The sequence below is a fragment of the Macrotis lagotis genome, chromosome 4, assembly GCF_037893015.1.
Source record: "Macrotis lagotis isolate mMagLag1 chromosome 4, bilby.v1.9.chrom.fasta, whole genome shotgun sequence".
Classification (NCBI taxonomy): domain Eukaryota; kingdom Metazoa; phylum Chordata; class Mammalia; order Peramelemorphia; family Peramelidae; genus Macrotis; species Macrotis lagotis.
This window is the reverse complement of record NC_133661.1, coordinates 98,980,853-98,998,594: the sequence shown is the minus strand read 5'-3', so window position 1 is coordinate 98,998,594 and position 17,742 is coordinate 98,980,853. Positions and strand designations below refer to the sequence as shown.

General features: G+C 33.0%; 1 protein-coding gene across 1 annotated transcript in view; it reads left to right on the top strand.

Moving 5' to 3' along the window:
• FHIP2A (FHF complex subunit HOOK interacting protein 2A) overlaps positions 1–17,307 on the top strand; it is a 40,569-nt gene extending 23,262 nt beyond the window's left edge. The window contains exons 12-17 of the mRNA XM_074233597.1: positions 1,473–1,616; positions 2,556–2,646; positions 5,855–5,998; positions 10,353–10,493; positions 11,712–11,815; positions 11,911–17,307. Of these exons, the coding sequence (XP_074089698.1) occupies positions 1,473–1,616; positions 2,556–2,646; positions 5,855–5,998; positions 10,353–10,493; positions 11,712–11,815; positions 11,911–12,016 (730 nt within the window). The 3' untranslated portion in view covers positions 12,017–17,307. The remainder of the gene's footprint in view (positions 1–1,472; positions 1,617–2,555; positions 2,647–5,854; positions 5,999–10,352; positions 10,494–11,711; positions 11,816–11,910) is intronic.
• The last annotated feature ends 435 nt before the right edge of the window (positions 17,308–17,742 follow it).

Genomic DNA, 17,742 nt, shown 5'->3' with positions numbered 1-17,742 from the left:
TACTCTTAATAATCAACTCACCCTTTTCTAAGTGCAGAAAAATCATGCTTTTAACAATCCATTCTGAAATTTTGCCAGAAATTAGTCAGGTTCATCTTGTAATTTAGGAAATACGAGCTTCCATTTTTGAAAGTTGGTACTACCTTTAGCATTCTTAGCTATAGCACAGAACAGCCATTGGCAGTTGCATTTGTAAGAAGTCTCTGTTTCCTCAGGGTGTTGCTTGCCTAGGTCTAAGGGCCCTTATTTTGTTTTACCATGCATTCACTTATCTCTTCGACTAAAGATCTTTATAGGAGAAAATGATAACAGAGAAAGAATTGAGTAGGTCCACCTTCTTTATGTCATCCCATTCTCTGTTATTATTCTTTCCAATACTGATAGCAGGACTGTCCCTTTGATTTTTTTTCTTGCCTCCAACATAGTTTGTAAAAAAAAAACCCACTAAAAAACCCCACTTTTTTTGATATTAATTTTCATTTCCAATCTCTTCTCACTCTGACTTTTAGCATTTCTGACAGATATGGATTGTGCTAGTTAGTTTTCTTCGGCTTATCTGCCCTTGATTTTATCTTTCTGTACATGTCTACCATTGTTGGACCAGTACATTATCATTCTCTTTCTTATTTTAAATATTTTCATTTATCAAGGAAATTTTGTTCCTCAGATCAGTTTATCTTTTTTTTTGAGCCAACTTCTACTTTTAATCCTGCTGCTGCTTCAGCAAAGGGGATGCTGAAGCAGATGTCCAAATACCTGTTTGCCATTATCATTACCCTTTTCATGCCTATGTAGCAGATTTGTGAGCTATTTCTGAAACTCTTTGTCCATTTCTTTCCAGCAGGTGCATTCTTACCACAGTGTTACTTTATACCTTTGTTAGTCCTAAGCCAAATATTCTCTTTTATGTCTCCCACATCTGGTTTGTAGTTCTCCTAGCTTGAGTACATCTTGGTCTACAATGCTACTTGATTAACCTTTTTGTCTTCCTTTTGGATAAAATGTACCTCTCTATTCCTGTATTGTAGTATGAATCACATCCTATTCTTGAGTTAAAATCTATAAATTCATTTACTATTTTATTTACCCCTTGCTCTAATTTGAGATCACAGGTATTGTTGGCTTCCTTTTTTTGAATGTAATCTTCTGTGAATTAATTGCTGAGCCATTATTTTCTTTTCTCTTATATTACCTATTCTCTGTGGTATTGACTTAGTGGATGGATGGAGAGGTGGGGTTTTTGTTTTTGTTTTCTTACTCTTTCTTCTCCATTTTCCTGTTTAAAACCAACTTCTGTATCTATAAATTATTAAACAAATATATTTTACTGCCTTTTTAAAAATGCATTTGATCTACCTAAGAGTCTCTAGTTTTTATATATGAAGTCTTTTTTAAGAAATCTAAATCTTTGCTCTGCAGCATCTTATGTTCTTAAGGTTCAGTCCCATCCTAATTTCTAAAATTTAATTTAGGGATTTGGAAGAAGATCCATTATTTACTGATCTTTCACCAGAAAATACTTTGTCAAATCAAGAGTGGCTTAGTTCTTCACCACCAACTACTCCAGAACACCCTAAAAATGATGGAAAAACTGAAGTCCATAAAATTGTGAATAGGTAAGTTTCTGTTAAAATATTTAAATGTTTTTAATTTTAATTTTTTATAGCTGTTCAACTTTTTCCATAAACATATTGTAAAGTCAATGGAAACATTCCCTTCTACAGCTTTTACTTATTTAATACAATATAAGAAAACTTATTTGCCATCTTTAAAGATTAAAGCTGAGGGCAGGAATCAAGCCCAAGAGAAAATAAGTTTTACCAGAATCTAAATGTGCAAAAAAAACCCCAATATTAGTTGTTCTTTTGAATTCTTAAACTTAAAATATTAGTCTAAGTAGGAAATATTATCTTTTAATTCAAATAAATTTTTTTGGCTAAATATATGTTTCAGTCCATTTTCTTTTTTTTGTTTAGATTTTACTAAATGAGGCCAACAAAATTTAAGTAGTTTTTTGCCTCTGCTTCCCAATGACCAATAACCTTTTTCTTCCTTTGCTTAAACATTAATTAGAGATCACCAGAGGAGAAAGTGAGGCTGGTGACTGAACACATCCCCCCTCACCCAAATCTAATTCATGTGTTTGTCATCAACATCATCTCCCTTGAAGTCATGGTCTTTGAAATCAAAGGACAGACATTATTGTTATTATGAATATTGTTATTATAATTAGAGATCACATAATATGTTAGGTTTGATGTCATTGTAGGTTTGCATGTTACTTAAGATCAGTAATTTCTTAAATTTACTTGGGATGTGAAAATCTGTTTCCACTGATGAACAAATATTATGCCTGATTATCATGAGTCACTAAGGTTAAAAGAAACCAAATCCAAGTTAGTAATATATTATCTATAATTTTCAAATTAATAATTAAGTCTCCTCTTAAGTAACTGACCTCTGCTCAAAAGCCATCACTAGGCGGAGGCAGTTACTTTTAAAGATACTGTTAAAGAAATAGTAGTACTTCAAATGTCTTACTTTTTCGTTTTAAGTTTTCTCTGTCTAGTACCTGATGAAGCAAAATCATCCTACCAGGTAGAAGGGACAGGTTATGACACCTACCTCAGAGATGCACATAGGCAGGTAAGTTGAAGCGACTCATTTTTTCAATAATTCTTTAAGGAAGTACAGACTCAGAAATAAGAATAGTATATATTTCAATTTCTACCTCATTGTGTATATAGACTTGACTTACATGTGTCCCTTTATACTTTCCTGCCACTCAATTATTTTCCTTCCTTTCTTCCTTCCTAATTAGCCATTCCTCATCGTTCCTCCCCAGCTCCCACCAGACCAGATCTTTTCAACTCATCACTATGGGGGGGCGGGTAAAGGAAAAAATAGGATCTTGCTGCCATGCTTCTACTACCACATCTCCCTCTTCCCTACCCTACTTAATTCTCCCTTCCTTCAGAAGAGGAAGTAATTATAACTCTCATTATAGCGAGGGAGAAGTGAGGAAAGAAAATCTGACCACTTGATCCCCCAAAATGAAAGGAACTCTCTTGACATCTTCATTCCTCCAGTAGCCAAACTGGAGAAGGACTGGGAAAGGAAAATCTTCATTGTTCATTGAAACCAGGCAGCCACTGTGCTGGATTCTGGCGAAACAAAGAAACATAAAGAATAGATTCCACCCTTGAGGAGTAGGAGTTTACAGTCTTTTGGGGGGGGGGGTGCAAGTAGCTGTGTGCAAATAACCATAAAGAATAAACTGGAGGGGCAGCTAGGTGGCACAGTGAATAGAGTACTGGCCCTGGAGTCAGGAGTACCTGAGTTCAAATCCAGCCTCAGACACTTAATAATTACCTAGCTGTGTGGCCTTGGGCAAGCCACTTAACCCCATTGCCTTGCAAAAAGCCTAAAAAGAATAAACTGGAGAGAATTGATGGAATTTTTTTTAGAAAAGGAGGATTTTAGTTGGGACTTGGAAGTAAGCCAGGAGGCAGAGAGGAGGAAGAGAATTACAGGTATGAGGAGCATCAATGAAAATGCAAAGATTAAATGACATTGCCACAAGGAGGCCAGTGTCACTGGATGGCAAAATGGATGGAGGGAGTAAGGTATAGAAAAATCAGAAAAAGAAAAATAGGAGAGAGTTAAGTTGTGGAGGGTGATGGATGCCAGAAGATTTTATATTTGATAATGGAGGTGATAGGATTCCCTAAAGTTAAGTGAGTAGGAGAGAACTTTGAGAACATGGCTTCACAGCTTTTAGTGGAAGATGGGCTGGAGATAGGACCCAGAGAGTCTGAGTGATTTGCAAAGTCACATCAGTAGTGACAGAGCCAGGACTCAAAAAAATTGGGTCCTTTTATCCCAAATCCACTGTCATTTCCTCTGTACTGGTACAACAGAGAGCAGGCTGAGAGGTCTTTTTTGTATCTGAAGTTGTAACATCAAATACATTTTCTCATAGCATCATTTCAGCTGCCAAATAAACAGTGGAAGGAGAGGTGTTCTTAGCCTCTCTAATTTGAAATTCAAATTTATTTTGTCATAGAATCATTCTTTTAAACAATTAAATACTTGAAATCTTTCAGTTTCTCAAATTGTGAGTTAACTAAATGTACCTGTGATTGATTTATGATTTAAAGCAATATATTTAAACCAATTTTTTCAAATTGGTTTAAAAAACAATTTTTCAAATTGGAATAAAATATCTTTAAATTTATAAACTCTAATAGAACAAATAATATAATTTATAAAAGGATCTCTGGATATTTCCTAGATATCAAATTGATTTTAAAAACTACTACTGGATCAGAATTTCAAAGAACTTAGTGTAAAAATGATTTATCTATGTTATATAAATAAAATGTTAAAAGCTTAAGGGCCCAAATCATTTGAAATTGATAGTTAATTTGAGTTTCCATGTTTCTGATTCTCCTTTGTCTTGTATGTTCCATTGATCTATATGCCTATTTTAACCAGTATTAAGATGTTTTGATGCCTGCTACATATAATCAGAAATATAGCTCCCTTTTCACCCCCACCTCCTTACATTATTTCTCTTGATAGTCTAGGTCTTTTCAAAATGTTTTGTTATGATTTTGTGATATCCTAAAAAGTATCTTTTTGGTAATTAGTATACCATTTGATATTGTTATTTTTATTATTATGATATTCCTTAGGCTAATTAAGTTGTTTGTTTTTTAAAAAGCACTTTGTAATTGAATCTATGCAAATATTTTGTGAGCTTTGAAATTTATAGTAACTTGAGAAAATTATTTTAAGCATTTTAATTATCTGTTTTAAAATGACACATCTTATTTTTTAAAGATTACATTTAACACCAATAAGTAGTTTGGCAATTTGTCATGAATGCCTTTTATCTAGACTAAGGTAAAAATAAGAAGGCACATTATAGAGAGTATTTTTTTTATTTTTGCAAGGCAGTGGAGTTGTGACTTGCCCAAGGTCACACAGCTAAGTAAGTATTAAGTGTCTGAGACTGGAGACTGAATTTGAATTCAGATTCTCCTGACTTCAGGGCTGGTGCTCTATCTACTGCACTACCTAACTGCCCTTGGGAGTATTCTTTTGTGTAAATTTTGGAAGTTGCATATTTAAGCAGGCAATGTTCTTTTTATTTTTTATTTTTCAAATTGTATAACCAGAAATGAGAAAGAAAAATTTTTACTTAAATTTGAGAACACCTCTTTCTTGAAACTAGTTATAGGCCCCAATTATGGATACTGTGCCATTGCTTTTTTGCTGATAAAAATCTTTCTACTCATTTTCATGCCATTCAATAGTAAATTTGATGGTTTGGTCAGGATTTATCTTTCTTTTAAAGTAATTCTAGTTGGAAATATTGAAGGAAATAAGTGAGAAAGCTGACTTTTTGGTGACAGTTATCTTTGTCCTCTGTGCCCTCTGCCCCATTGTCACTTCAGGGCCATTTCAGTTAAATGTTCTTCTTTTGGGCTTATATAATAAATGTACCAAGAAAAGTCCAATTAAGATCAGAATACAAACAGATGTAGAGCTGGAAGACCCCCTAGAGATTATCTATTTTAAACCCCTCATTTTACAGATAATGGAAATCTAGTTCTAAGGAATTAAGGAACATTCCTTGAGGCCACATAGTCACTGACAGGATTCAAACCCAAGACTTTTGAGTTCTACACCAACACTTAATTGTTTTCATTGTGCCCCACTGTAGTCTCTAATTATCTAGCATAGCACCTGTTTTGTTGAATAAATGTGCACTAATGAATTTTTGAAATTACTTTTTTGTTTAAAATTTATTAGCCCAAGTTAACTATCAATATGTCTTTTCCCCTAGTTCCGGGACTATTGTTCTATCTGCCTAAGATGGGAGTGGCCTGGATCTCCAAAAGCTTTGGAAAAGTGCAATCTAGATGCAGCTTTCTTTGAGGGTCATTTCTTAAAAGTTTTGTTTGACAGAATGGGAAGGATTCTTGATCAGGTAATTAGAAGTAAACATATATAAGGATTTATGTTCTTTCAAATTACTATTTTCTATAAATGGTACTTGTTTTCTTTAGATCTTAAACCTTAACAATGCTATATTCCTTGTTTGTCTTACTTGATATACTCTTCTGAACCTTTCTTGCCCAACTTTGCCACCTCTTTGGTACTCTAAGTAATTTCCTTCGATGAAAGTTAAATTTGCAGCCATATGGACATTGAAAAAGAACATTAGGGAATAGAGAGTTAGAGATGACATTTAATGTAAATTAATATTCCTTAGTTTATTTTTCTTGTAAAATTGCTTAAGTTCAGCATTTATTTTCTTGAGTCCATGGTATTTTTTTTTTCCAAGTTAAATATCTTTATTTGTTTTTCCAACCACATGAAATGGTAGTTTTCACCAATTTTTTTTTGCAAGATTTGAATTTTATATTTTTTTCTCCTGCCTTTCCCTTCCCCTCTCCACAAGACTGACAGAAAGCAACCTAAGGCTCTTATATGTAGAACTGCATTAAACATAGATCTATATTAATCGTATTATGAAAGAAGAATCAAATCCAAATGGAAGAAAATAAAAGAGGGGGAAAAATGACATAACACATAAGACAACTTTTAAAAATTGAAGACAGTAAATTTTGGCCTACATTTAAACTCCACAGTTCTTTCTGTGGATGTGGTTGGTATTTTCCATCATATGTCTTTTAGAATTGTCTTTGATTATTGTACTTCTGAAATGAACAAGTCCATCAGGATTGATCATTACCCAAGGTTGCTGTTGGTGTGTGTAATGTTTGCTCACTTCACTCAGCATCAGTTCATGCAAATCTTTCCAGGCTATTTTGGAATCTGGTCCCTTGTGATTTTTTTACAGAACTGTAGCACTCCATCACATTCATATACCATAATTTATTCATCCATTCACCAATTGATGGGCATCCCCCTCAATTTCCAGTTCTTTGCTACCATAAAAAGAATTCCTGTGAATGTTTTTTACATATGGATTTTTTACCCTTTTTCGTGATCTCTTTGGGTTACAGATCTAATAGTGACATTCCTGGAATCAAAGTTTTTTTGCCCTTTGAGCATAATTCCAAATTGCTCTCTGATACTTATACTATTTCTAATGTGCCAGTTTTCAACCCATGCACACCTAACACTTCCCATTTACATTTCTTTCATAAATCTACTAATGAGAATCTACTCAGTGCACTAGAACTCTTTCTCTGTGTCTCCTCTAAGTTTTTAATATTTTGTATTTGCTGTTGCAGCACTTAGACTATCTTTAAATTTATCTAACATATTAGAAAACTAAGCTTGTTGGGTTAATCCAGAGGGTAGCAAACTGATCTGTTCCCTGTTTTTATATAACACATGAGCCAGGAGTAGTTTTTACATTTCTTTATGATTGAATTTGGCTCCTAGGCCAAATTTGCTAACATTTGGTCTAGACTACAAATAAAGATATATTCAAACCTTTATAATTTTGATATGCAGGGTCCCTTGTTTTTAGGCAATTTCTTTATGCAAAGAACTTGTGAACGATTCTGGGTTTTTTTCATGTGAGGGGAGGAAAAATGACAAAATTACTTTGTTTCTTCAAATAAAAATAATTTTTTAATTAAAAAAAATCACTTCATTGATCCATTGGTAGTCTTTCTCTGACTTCAGTCATGATATACTTTCTAACTCCTTACTCACTTTACCAGTGAGTAATGTGGGTTTAGATCTCATTCTCTTTCTTATCCATTTATAAAATCATCAGGGTAGTTAGTTTTCAAACGTGACATTTTTATTGGTTGGGCAGTGGGAGAGAACACTTTTAAGTTATCCAATATAAAATAAAATTTTATATTTTTTCAAACCGTTTCTTTCTGAAAAAATGTACCTATATTTGAAAAAATACAGTCCTTTGAAAAAATATACCTATATTTTTAAAACAAATTCTGGAATACTACAAAAATTTCATCCCTCAATTTTAAAAAGACAGTTATTAAGTACTGAGGAAAATCAGGTAAAGGAAATAAAATTAAGAAAATAATATTATGAATTGGGTCAGACCATGTGTTTCTTTTTTAAAATGTGATATAAGTTTTTTGTGGTTTTTATTGCCTCTTAATATTGAATAGCTTTTGAAAAGTTTATTGTAAAATATTCTCTAATATTTGATTGATATAAACTTTTAGAGATTGAGGTTTCTGTATGACTTGGGTAATGTTTTGGGGTCTAGTAAATATATATATATATATTTATACTATATATAGATATATATATATATATAGATATATATAGATATATATAGTAAGTTATGACTTGGGTAATGTTTTGGAGTCTAGTATATATGTGTGTGTGTGTGTGTGTGTGTGTATATATATATTAGTTATGTTACTCTTTAATTACCCTTACTGTCTTAATCTTGCTCAAAAATCTCTCCTAGGCACCAGTGCTACTTGGTCTTTCAATTATTTGTTGGGCATAGTACCTGAGCACTGAACATTTCACAAATGCTGCTTGTATTATGACTGAACAGCTTTACTTGGCTGTCTAGTTAAGGTTATCAGTTAGTATATATGTAAACAACCTGATATTTGTCTTCATTCCAGTGCTTAGCACAGTACTTTGCTTATAGCAGGCACTTAATAATATTTATTAACTGATGGATTGATCATTAAATACTCCGAAAACTCTTCTAATTAAGAATCTAAATGTTTAGGAAGCAAGAATTCCAGGATTCAAATTGAGTCCCCTTTGATTTACCTTTTTTTCTGTAGATTTCTTTTGTGTGATTTCTGTAATACCTTTTAAAAAAAGGATATATATATTAAAGCCAGAGTATCCTAAGGGAACATGGATATAGTTCTTGGATAAGAATTTTAATTTATTTTTCAGCCATCATTAATCTTACAGTTAAGACTTAAATTGTTCTAAGAGTCCAAAATTATTTTTGGACTTTGATTGTACTGTTTTCTTTTTATCATTCTAATTACATTTTTCTTTGGTACTTAATGGCAGATCTAAGGTGAGCTTAAAAAAAATCAAGACCCTTGCATACTAAAAGTAGGATTAATTCTGCATAGTTTTCTTTTCATTTTTTTTATACCAAGAGCATAATCTCTAAGTAAAATTCATTTTTTTTAATATTTCATTTGAACTTAAAGAAAAATTAAAGTTTGTAGGCCAGTTGTTGGTCTTGTTATCTTCACTGGGAATTGTGTTATGTTATCAGAGAAAAAAATAGGAATATGTGTTTTTCTTCTGTTCTGGCAAAAACACTTTGGGAGTGGCTCATAGAAAATCTTCATTAATTCAGTGATAAAACTAGATTTTTATTGAGACCATAAAACCAAAATCTTCTACCTTAGTCAAATGAGTATCAGTTTTGTTTCTTTTAGCACTCAATAAAACATATATTGTTATTTAAACTACCATGTTTGCCAGATTTATATCTGGCATGACTAGGTGTTTTTTAAAAAAGCTGTTCAGTTGGGTCACTTATGAATTATCTTTAATATTATTGAGGATTGCATTGAACACGATCAGAAATTATTCTTCCTTCCCCTTCTAATATCCCTATTATATACATGGCTCCTTTCTGTCCATGCTACCCACTATAGAGGGAGAGAAGAAATTACATTTTTCATATCAATGTTATCCATTTACTTCTCTTGAAAACCAATCATATTCTTTGACTCTTGGGAAAATGGCTTTTACTGAGACAGATCCTACAAAACATTATAGGAATTAGAAGAGACCTTACTCATACAGTCCAAACCTGTGCTTAATCTTAGCCAAAATGATGAGAAAAAATATCCCTTCATTTTATAGAGAAGCAAATGACTCACAGAATTAAAGTGATTTTTCTCAAAGTCAAAAAAATAGTGTCAGAAGTGGGATTTGTACATTAGTGAAAAATACTAAAGAAGTATCTTAGGGGCAGTTAGGTGGCATAGTGGATAAAGCACTGGCCCTGGAGTCAGGAGTACCTGGGTTCAAATCCAGCCTCAGACACTTAATAATTACCTAGCTGTGTGGCCTTGGGCAAGCCACTTAACTTCGCTTGCCTTACAAAAGCCTAAAAAAAAAAGTATCTTAGTTATATCTTTGTGTCTGTATATGTGTAACATATGAAAAAAAATCTATGCTAAGATTTTTTTTTTTTTGGATTAAAATTTTTTGACCAAGGTTGTAGATCTGTTTGCCTTTGGTTGTAGAATATCATAATGGAAAAAGTAAGATAGTGGATTGTGTTTCCTGGTGAACTTAGATTGAGCAGTAAATTAAGCAGAATGGTATCAAATAAAAGAAAAATGACTTAAAATGTTTCTCTTTCTGTTTTTTTTTCCTTTTCACAGCCATATGATGTAAATTTACAAGTAACATCAGTGTTATCCAGGCTTTCTCTTTTCCCTCATCCTCATATACATGAATACCTTTTGGATCCCTATGTGAATCTGGCTTCTGGCTGTAGATCACTCTTTTCTGTTATTGTCAGGGTGAGTGATTAATACTATGTTATATGGAATCTATAGAAGTGCTAGCCTATTGTTAAAATTATTAAAGAAAAAAGATTTAATAAAGTACATGCAAAAGGAAATTTTATACATATTCCTTGAAATGATTTTACATTCACTACTCCAAAATTTTTTCTAGCTCCAATATTCTATATATAATTTGATACTTAATTTATATAATATATTCACTGGACTTGGAGTCATATTTGAGACTTGATTATTAAATAGCTATATGGGTATATTCAATTTACTTCCCTCCTTTTTACTGAGTTTCTTTATCTCTAAAAATGAAGGCTTGGATCAGACAAGCCTTAAAGTCCTTTCCAGCTCTATTAATCATAAGATCCTAAGTTTAAAGCTAGAAGAGACTTTGGAACTTACTTAGTCCATTCCCATCATTTTACCAAGGAAGAAACAAAGGCTAAAGAGATTAGTTGACTTACCCCAAGGTCATCCTGAGAGTAGCAAGTATGAGTTGGACTTCGAACCTTTTGCTTAAAGTCAAATATTTTTTCCATGTTTCCATTGTACCATGCTAATTTCAGACTTTGATTTTGTGAAACTATGCTCTACCTATAGATTTAAAAAAAACTATTGTGGCACTAAATATGCGAGTCAGAAGTCCTGGATTTGAATCTCAACTTCTCCTTATGATGTCTGTGACTTTGAGCACGTCACTTAACTTCTGCACTTCATTTTCTCATTTGAAAAAATGAAGGGATTGGATTCAGTACCTCCCAAGGTTACTTCCAACTCTGATTCTCTGATCTTGTGAATATTAGAAAGTAGACCTTTAAAAGCCTTTGTGTTTTAACTTTTTTTACATTAAATGAGTATATGTGAATACTTGGTCAGACAGGTATTTTTATAGTAAAAAACTGATATTTTCCTCTCCCATATCTTAAGTAGGTCATATGAAAGCTTTATAATAGCAACTCCCATTGTACACTGTTTTAAAGTTTGCCAAATACCTTCACTATCTCTTTCAGGTAGATAGAGCATGTATTATTATCATCCCCTTTTCTACATCTAGACTTAGCTTTTAAGGATCAGAACCCAATTCAGACCAAATTTTCCTGAAATTAGCCTTAGCATTCATTATTCCCCCTGCTTTACATTGCCATGAACTGCTCTTATTTCCCAGGAGATTCTTCTGCTTGGGATTTGAGGGACACGGTGTCCTTTGTTTCTTTGTTACAGGTTGTTGGAGACCTTATGGTCCGAATCCAACGGATTCCAGATTTCACCCCCAAACTTCTTCTGGTCAGAAAAAGACTACTTGGTTTGGAGCCTGAAGGCCCAATGTAAGTCATATGTGTTGTCATATGAAAGCTTATAAGCATATTGCTATTTTGTGAAGATTCCCTTTTAACCACACTAGTTCTTTTCTCTTTGCCAGGATTGATCACATGACATTACTAGAGGGTGTGATTGTTCTAGAAGAGTTCTGTAAGGAATTAGCAGCAATTGCCTTTGTGAAATATCATACTTCATCAACACCATGAGAAACAGCTTTATGGTAAACCTCCATGTCATCCAGAAAAGAAAGGATGAAGCCTTACACTGGCCAGAACCATGGAGAACACAATTGAAAGGACATTCTTGGTAACAGGTGTACAGTTTTGTCTTTATTGTGATGGTTCTGTATATAATTGCACGTCATTAAACCCAGGATGCAATCAAAGGAACTTCAGGAAACAAACATTTCTTATGTCTGTTTGAAAAGCTGTAAAAATTTCTGATGTCATAACTTCGATGATCTTATTTTGATATCATTTTAGGTAGCAAGGCTTTTTGACACTCTGAAGCTCAATGCATATGTTCTTTTGGTTTGATATGTAGCAAAGAAAATAACTGGTTTTTGTAACTTTTTGATGTCAGAATTCTTATCAAACAAAACATGAAAGAAAAGTAGAAATCAGAAAAAGTTGTACATGCATAAAAAAGAAAAATTCATTCAATACAGAAAAATGGTAGGGAAAACCAGAAGGTGGTACCTGAAGATACTAATTTTTAGAACAAATTAACTTCAGTCTTTTATAAGAAAAAGAATTTGGTACAGTGAAGAATTCTTAATTCATGTACCATATATCTAATCAATTACATATTTTTTGAAATGTTATTTTAATCTCATTTAGCAATGTTAAGGATTGATTTCATGTTGGTTGCAGTTTATCATATTTGCCATTGTGTTTGCTAAAACGGTATTTTTTTTAAAGAATTTTATTTAACAGAAATTGAGTTAAGAATATTTTGTGCCTTGGCAATGTGTTTTGTGATTTTATTATCCTATTGAATTTCATGGTAGTTTCTAGGCAAAGAACTGACTGATAGACACTTTAGTAAGCAGCAATCAGATTGCCAACATCTCAATGTTTACATTTTTCTTTATTGAAGTCTTTGTTGTATAGGATTCTAAAGAAGGAAAAAAAATCATAGTCTTTCAATGTCCTGCTTTTGTATATCAAGGGATTTTGGTAAATTGCTGTGTGTGTGTGTGTGTGTGTGTGTGTGTGTGTGTGTGTGTGTGTGTAAAATGGATGCTGAAGGGATCTCTTGGATTCTTTAGCAGTTTATCCAATTGGCACTAGTCTTGAGTGCTGTGTGGATGAAGCGGTATTTGCTGCCACTTGCCTTTCTTAATGTAATTGATTTTTTTAGTACTAAGATCAGTTCTAAGTTTGTCTGTTTAGGAGTTTTTTGTTGTAAACATTTTTAAAGTTAAGCTGTTGCACTTTCTTTTTCTTTGTTACCAGTCCACTTAAAGATATTTGGGGGAAAGAAGTTAACTTTAAAATCCTTTAAAGGGAATCTGTCACTGCCTCTTCAAGAAGCTATATTACTTAGCACATATGAAGACTGCACTGCCTCTATATAGGACCAAATTATAAATTTTTGTGTATTTAAGGCTTTTGCTTTGATTTCATTTTTTTGTTCTTTTATGTTTCTTAAAGCTTCTTTTCATTATTAGAGAAGAACAGGATATCAAACAATTATGAATATTTTTAACAGTAATTGACTTGCCACCTTTTAAGAGAATATGTTTCTAAGTAATTTAATCCAAATCTATAATGATGTTCCAAATTTGCAAACAACCCAAAATAATCAAGTTCTTTAAAACTATAGATTTTAACATCATGTGTAGTTTTCTTTAAAAGATTTTGAAAATGAATTGCATTCAGTCTGCTATTGTTATCAGTCAGTTCATGCAAAGTATTGCATTCTTGATCTATTGTAGAAGTTGTTTATTTAATTTGGATTATATAAAATTTAGTACATAAAGATAAATTTTGCTTATTAATATTTTATGTTTGCTATGTAATTGTTTAGTGCTTACAATGTCACTGTGATGCTGTTACCTCTTAAGCCAAATGCAGTTTAGTTCTCTCTCAGAAATGGGTGTTCGAGCTAATCCATGAAATCAAGCTGAAAGCTTTAGAACTCCTTTTTGTAATGGATGCTGCTTAAGAAACCATAGTTATAGGGCAGCTAGGTGGCGCAGTGGATAGAGCACCAGCCCTGGAGTCAGGAGTACCTGGGTTCAAATCTGGTCTCAGACACTTAATAATTACCTAGCTGTGTGGCCTTGGGCAAGCCACTTAACCCCATTTGCCTTTCAAAAAAAAAAGAAACCATAGTTATATTAATACAGCGACTCTTCCAAATAAGTTAACAATTAAGATATATACTTTGCTTTTATTTGTTATTTTTTCTAATTTTTACATGCACTTTTCGTATTTAGAAAGTTAGGAAAAAATCACTCTGTTGGATCTGGACTTGTCAATGGAAAGTTGCACTAAGTAGTCAGTTTTTATTGTTCTATATATAGAGAGGGTTCTTTATTTCCTATTGGTGAGCATTTGAATAAAAGATTGTTAATAGCTAGTGTTGGACTAAAAAACTGAGATGATCACCTAAGCAGATCCCAAACTGAATTTTAGCTTTGCATATTTATGTAAATAGGGGTACACATTTAAAAATAAATTTCTCCACCAGTGTAGTTACTGTTTTCAAACCCTATTGAAGTTTTCATAATGAGCATCAGTCTTAGCCTAGTACCATTGCAATGCCTCATTGTGATTATGTATAGTTCTCATAATATATCTGTCTGTGCAATATGGGAGCTGTGAGTTAATACACAGCTTTTCAATCTGGTTGTACATTGTTTATGTGTATATATATATATATATAAGGACCAAAATCCTTAGCTTGCTTACACTATTGCTAGTGTAAAAATTGTTACACCTAATTTTACAGGGCACAAACTATGGAATTACTTAATGAATTGATAATTTCTAAAAGCTATTGTACAAATATAAAATTACCATTTAATTATGAAATTTCTATGTATTGATAGAAGAAACAGTGGAATGTTAACTTAAAAATTACATGGCATTTGTATTTTGGGTTGTATAATGAATCCATATATCTAAGCCATGGTAATAATCCAGTGCTTTAACACATCATTTAATCATTTCAGGCCCTGTAAAATAGTGTTACTATAAATAAGACCCTTTGTTTGCCTCCTGCTTTGTTTACATTAAACAGAGGATATTCAGTAAATTTTTTCTATTGAACTTTGTATAGATTACTGACTCAACAGTATTACCAGGGTTTGGCGGTCATGGGGCTATCCAGTAAAGAAACTATCCCAAGCAGTGATCAGAGTACGTTCTTTATCTTTTACAAAGACAATTGTGATAAAAGTTCAACTTTGTGCTAACAAGTGCATGCAGGACTAAGAGGGATATTCTAAAAAATAAATTAATTTAATTTAAACTGTCTGTGTATTTGTTTTTGGAATTTTAATTTCTATGTATTTTCTTTATTGCATATGACAACATTGTAATGGTAATATGTCACTTCATTCCAAGTACTATTTTATTCCAAAAATGTATTTGTATTTTGCCCAATGATTAGCTATTCAGTTAAGTTTAAAATTCTCTGATTTGGTAACTTAATGGAATAAATACAGTATACAACAGTCTTAAAGAAACAAAGCCAGCCATTTATTCAGACTGCTTGACATCTTTTCACCCCTACCTTTCAAACTAAAGCTTTAGATTTTGAAAATAGAAAGGAGAATGGGATGATGATGATGCTCCAGCAGAAGAGATTTATGTATTAGTGAGTAAAAACCCTTAACTGTTGCTCCTCCTCTCTTTACCAGCTATTTATGCAGATAATTGCAGGATGAGAGAGAGAGAGAGTGTATGAATGTGAGCGTGTGCCTGTGTGTGTATTCATTTTTGCCAGAAACAGAAAAAGGCTTGAGTCATTGTTGTTTCTGGCCCATGCTAGCCATTTATAGGAACAACATATTCCAGGTATATTTTCCTTTGCTTATTTTTTTTGCTTATTTGACCACAGCATTTATTAGAATTCATATATGCATCAATGGAGGCAACTCCCAAATGAAGATCTCTCAATGAAGAAATCACTGGTGGTCCAGAACTGATGTACTCCTTCCCTGCCTCCTAAAAATATATTATAGGAGGCAAAATTGAAAGTATTCCAGAATTGAGATCACTTAACTTTTTAGTCTTTAATACTTAATTTGACTATTCCATAGTACTTTAAATAAAATAATGAAGTTAATTCATTTTTCTGTATCCAACAAATTTACATTATATGTGTAGCTCTCATCGCTTCTGTGTTTGAGTCCTACATTTCTAATTTCCTTCTAGGTATTTCTACCCGCTTATCTCAAATTCACCATGATGAGTACTAAACTCATTTTTTCCTTTTTCTTCTGTATTCCATGTTTCTGCCCAGGGGCATGTTCACAAGTCATCTTTATTTTCATCGACTTGCTTATCCAATCAATGGTCATGTCTTGTAAATTCCATCTCCAAAGTATCTCTTACATACATCATTTTCTGTCCACTTGGAGCATAACCACTGTAGTTCAGACCTCAATACCTCTCACACAAATTATTTCAAAAGCCTCCTGATTTTTTCTGATTTCCAATACATCCTTGAACTTTCATGGCTCACTTTTGCCAATAGAAAAAAATAAAAATTCCTTAGTTTGACTTTTTAAAAGCCATTCACAGTCTGGTTCCTGCCTCTTTCTGGACTAATGACCTTCTTCCTTCATGCAGTTATAGTTTAAAAGAATTTCTTCCTAGGACATTGACTGTACATCTATTTGCATTATCAAATAGAAATAGTGAATTGAATTACTAATGAATCTGAGATGAAAAGTAAGCCCAAACAGCTCCAGTAGGTTTTTTTGGCTTAGACCTTTCTGGATATCAGGTAATATTTTGGTTTAAAAGGCAATCTCCGACCTGGGTTAGTTAGGTCTCCGTAGTGACCCTTTTGCTTATAGTTACATCTCAGAACTCTAGCTCCTAAATATGAGCTTGGATTGGCCAGGCTGCATTGGGGAACTTGGAAGAGGCAATAATGGTTTCATGAAAAGAAAACTAGATTTAGGAGTTAAGGAACCTGATTTTAAGTCCCATTTGTCTCATCAATGTGACCTTGAACAAGTCATTTTGCTTCTGGTGTTAAGTCTCTTTATTGGTAAAATGAGATCCACTTACCTGTAAAAGTCAGTGAAGCAAGGATCAGGAACAGTCATGTGGATTGAAATCAGTACTGCTGAATTAAAAAACTACTGAGCATAGATCAAAAAGACATGTAAGTTCATGACTTCTTCCATAGTTGATTTTTGTCAGGTATAATTATAGGCATACCTCTACCTGTGTAGAATTCGTTTCAGACCAACATAGTAAAGTAAATATCACAAGTGAGTCACACAAATTTGGTTTCTCCATAGGAATAGTTATGTTTCTACCATCATCTATGAAGTGTATGGTTGTATATCTTTTTAAAATGTGTATAACATTAATTTTTCAAAGTGCTTTATTGATATTAAATGCTAATGATAATCTGAACCTTCAGCAGGGGTTAGTCTTATTGCTGGTGGAGGGTCTATCATTTTGATGGCTGCTGACTAAGATGGTGGCTACTAAACACATTTTCATAAGATAACAATAAAGTTACCCCCATCATTACAAAAAATAAAACGAGGGATATTTACCTCATCTATTGACTCTTCTTTCACTTGGACTCTTGAGGCCATTGTAATTGGCTTAATTTTAATTTTGTGTCTCAGGGAATAGGGAGACCCTAGGAGAGGGGGAGAGAGATGGGAAATGACTGGTCAGTGGACCAGTTAACAGTTATTTGCCATGGACTTTGCTTTGAGGTGCCTCAAAAC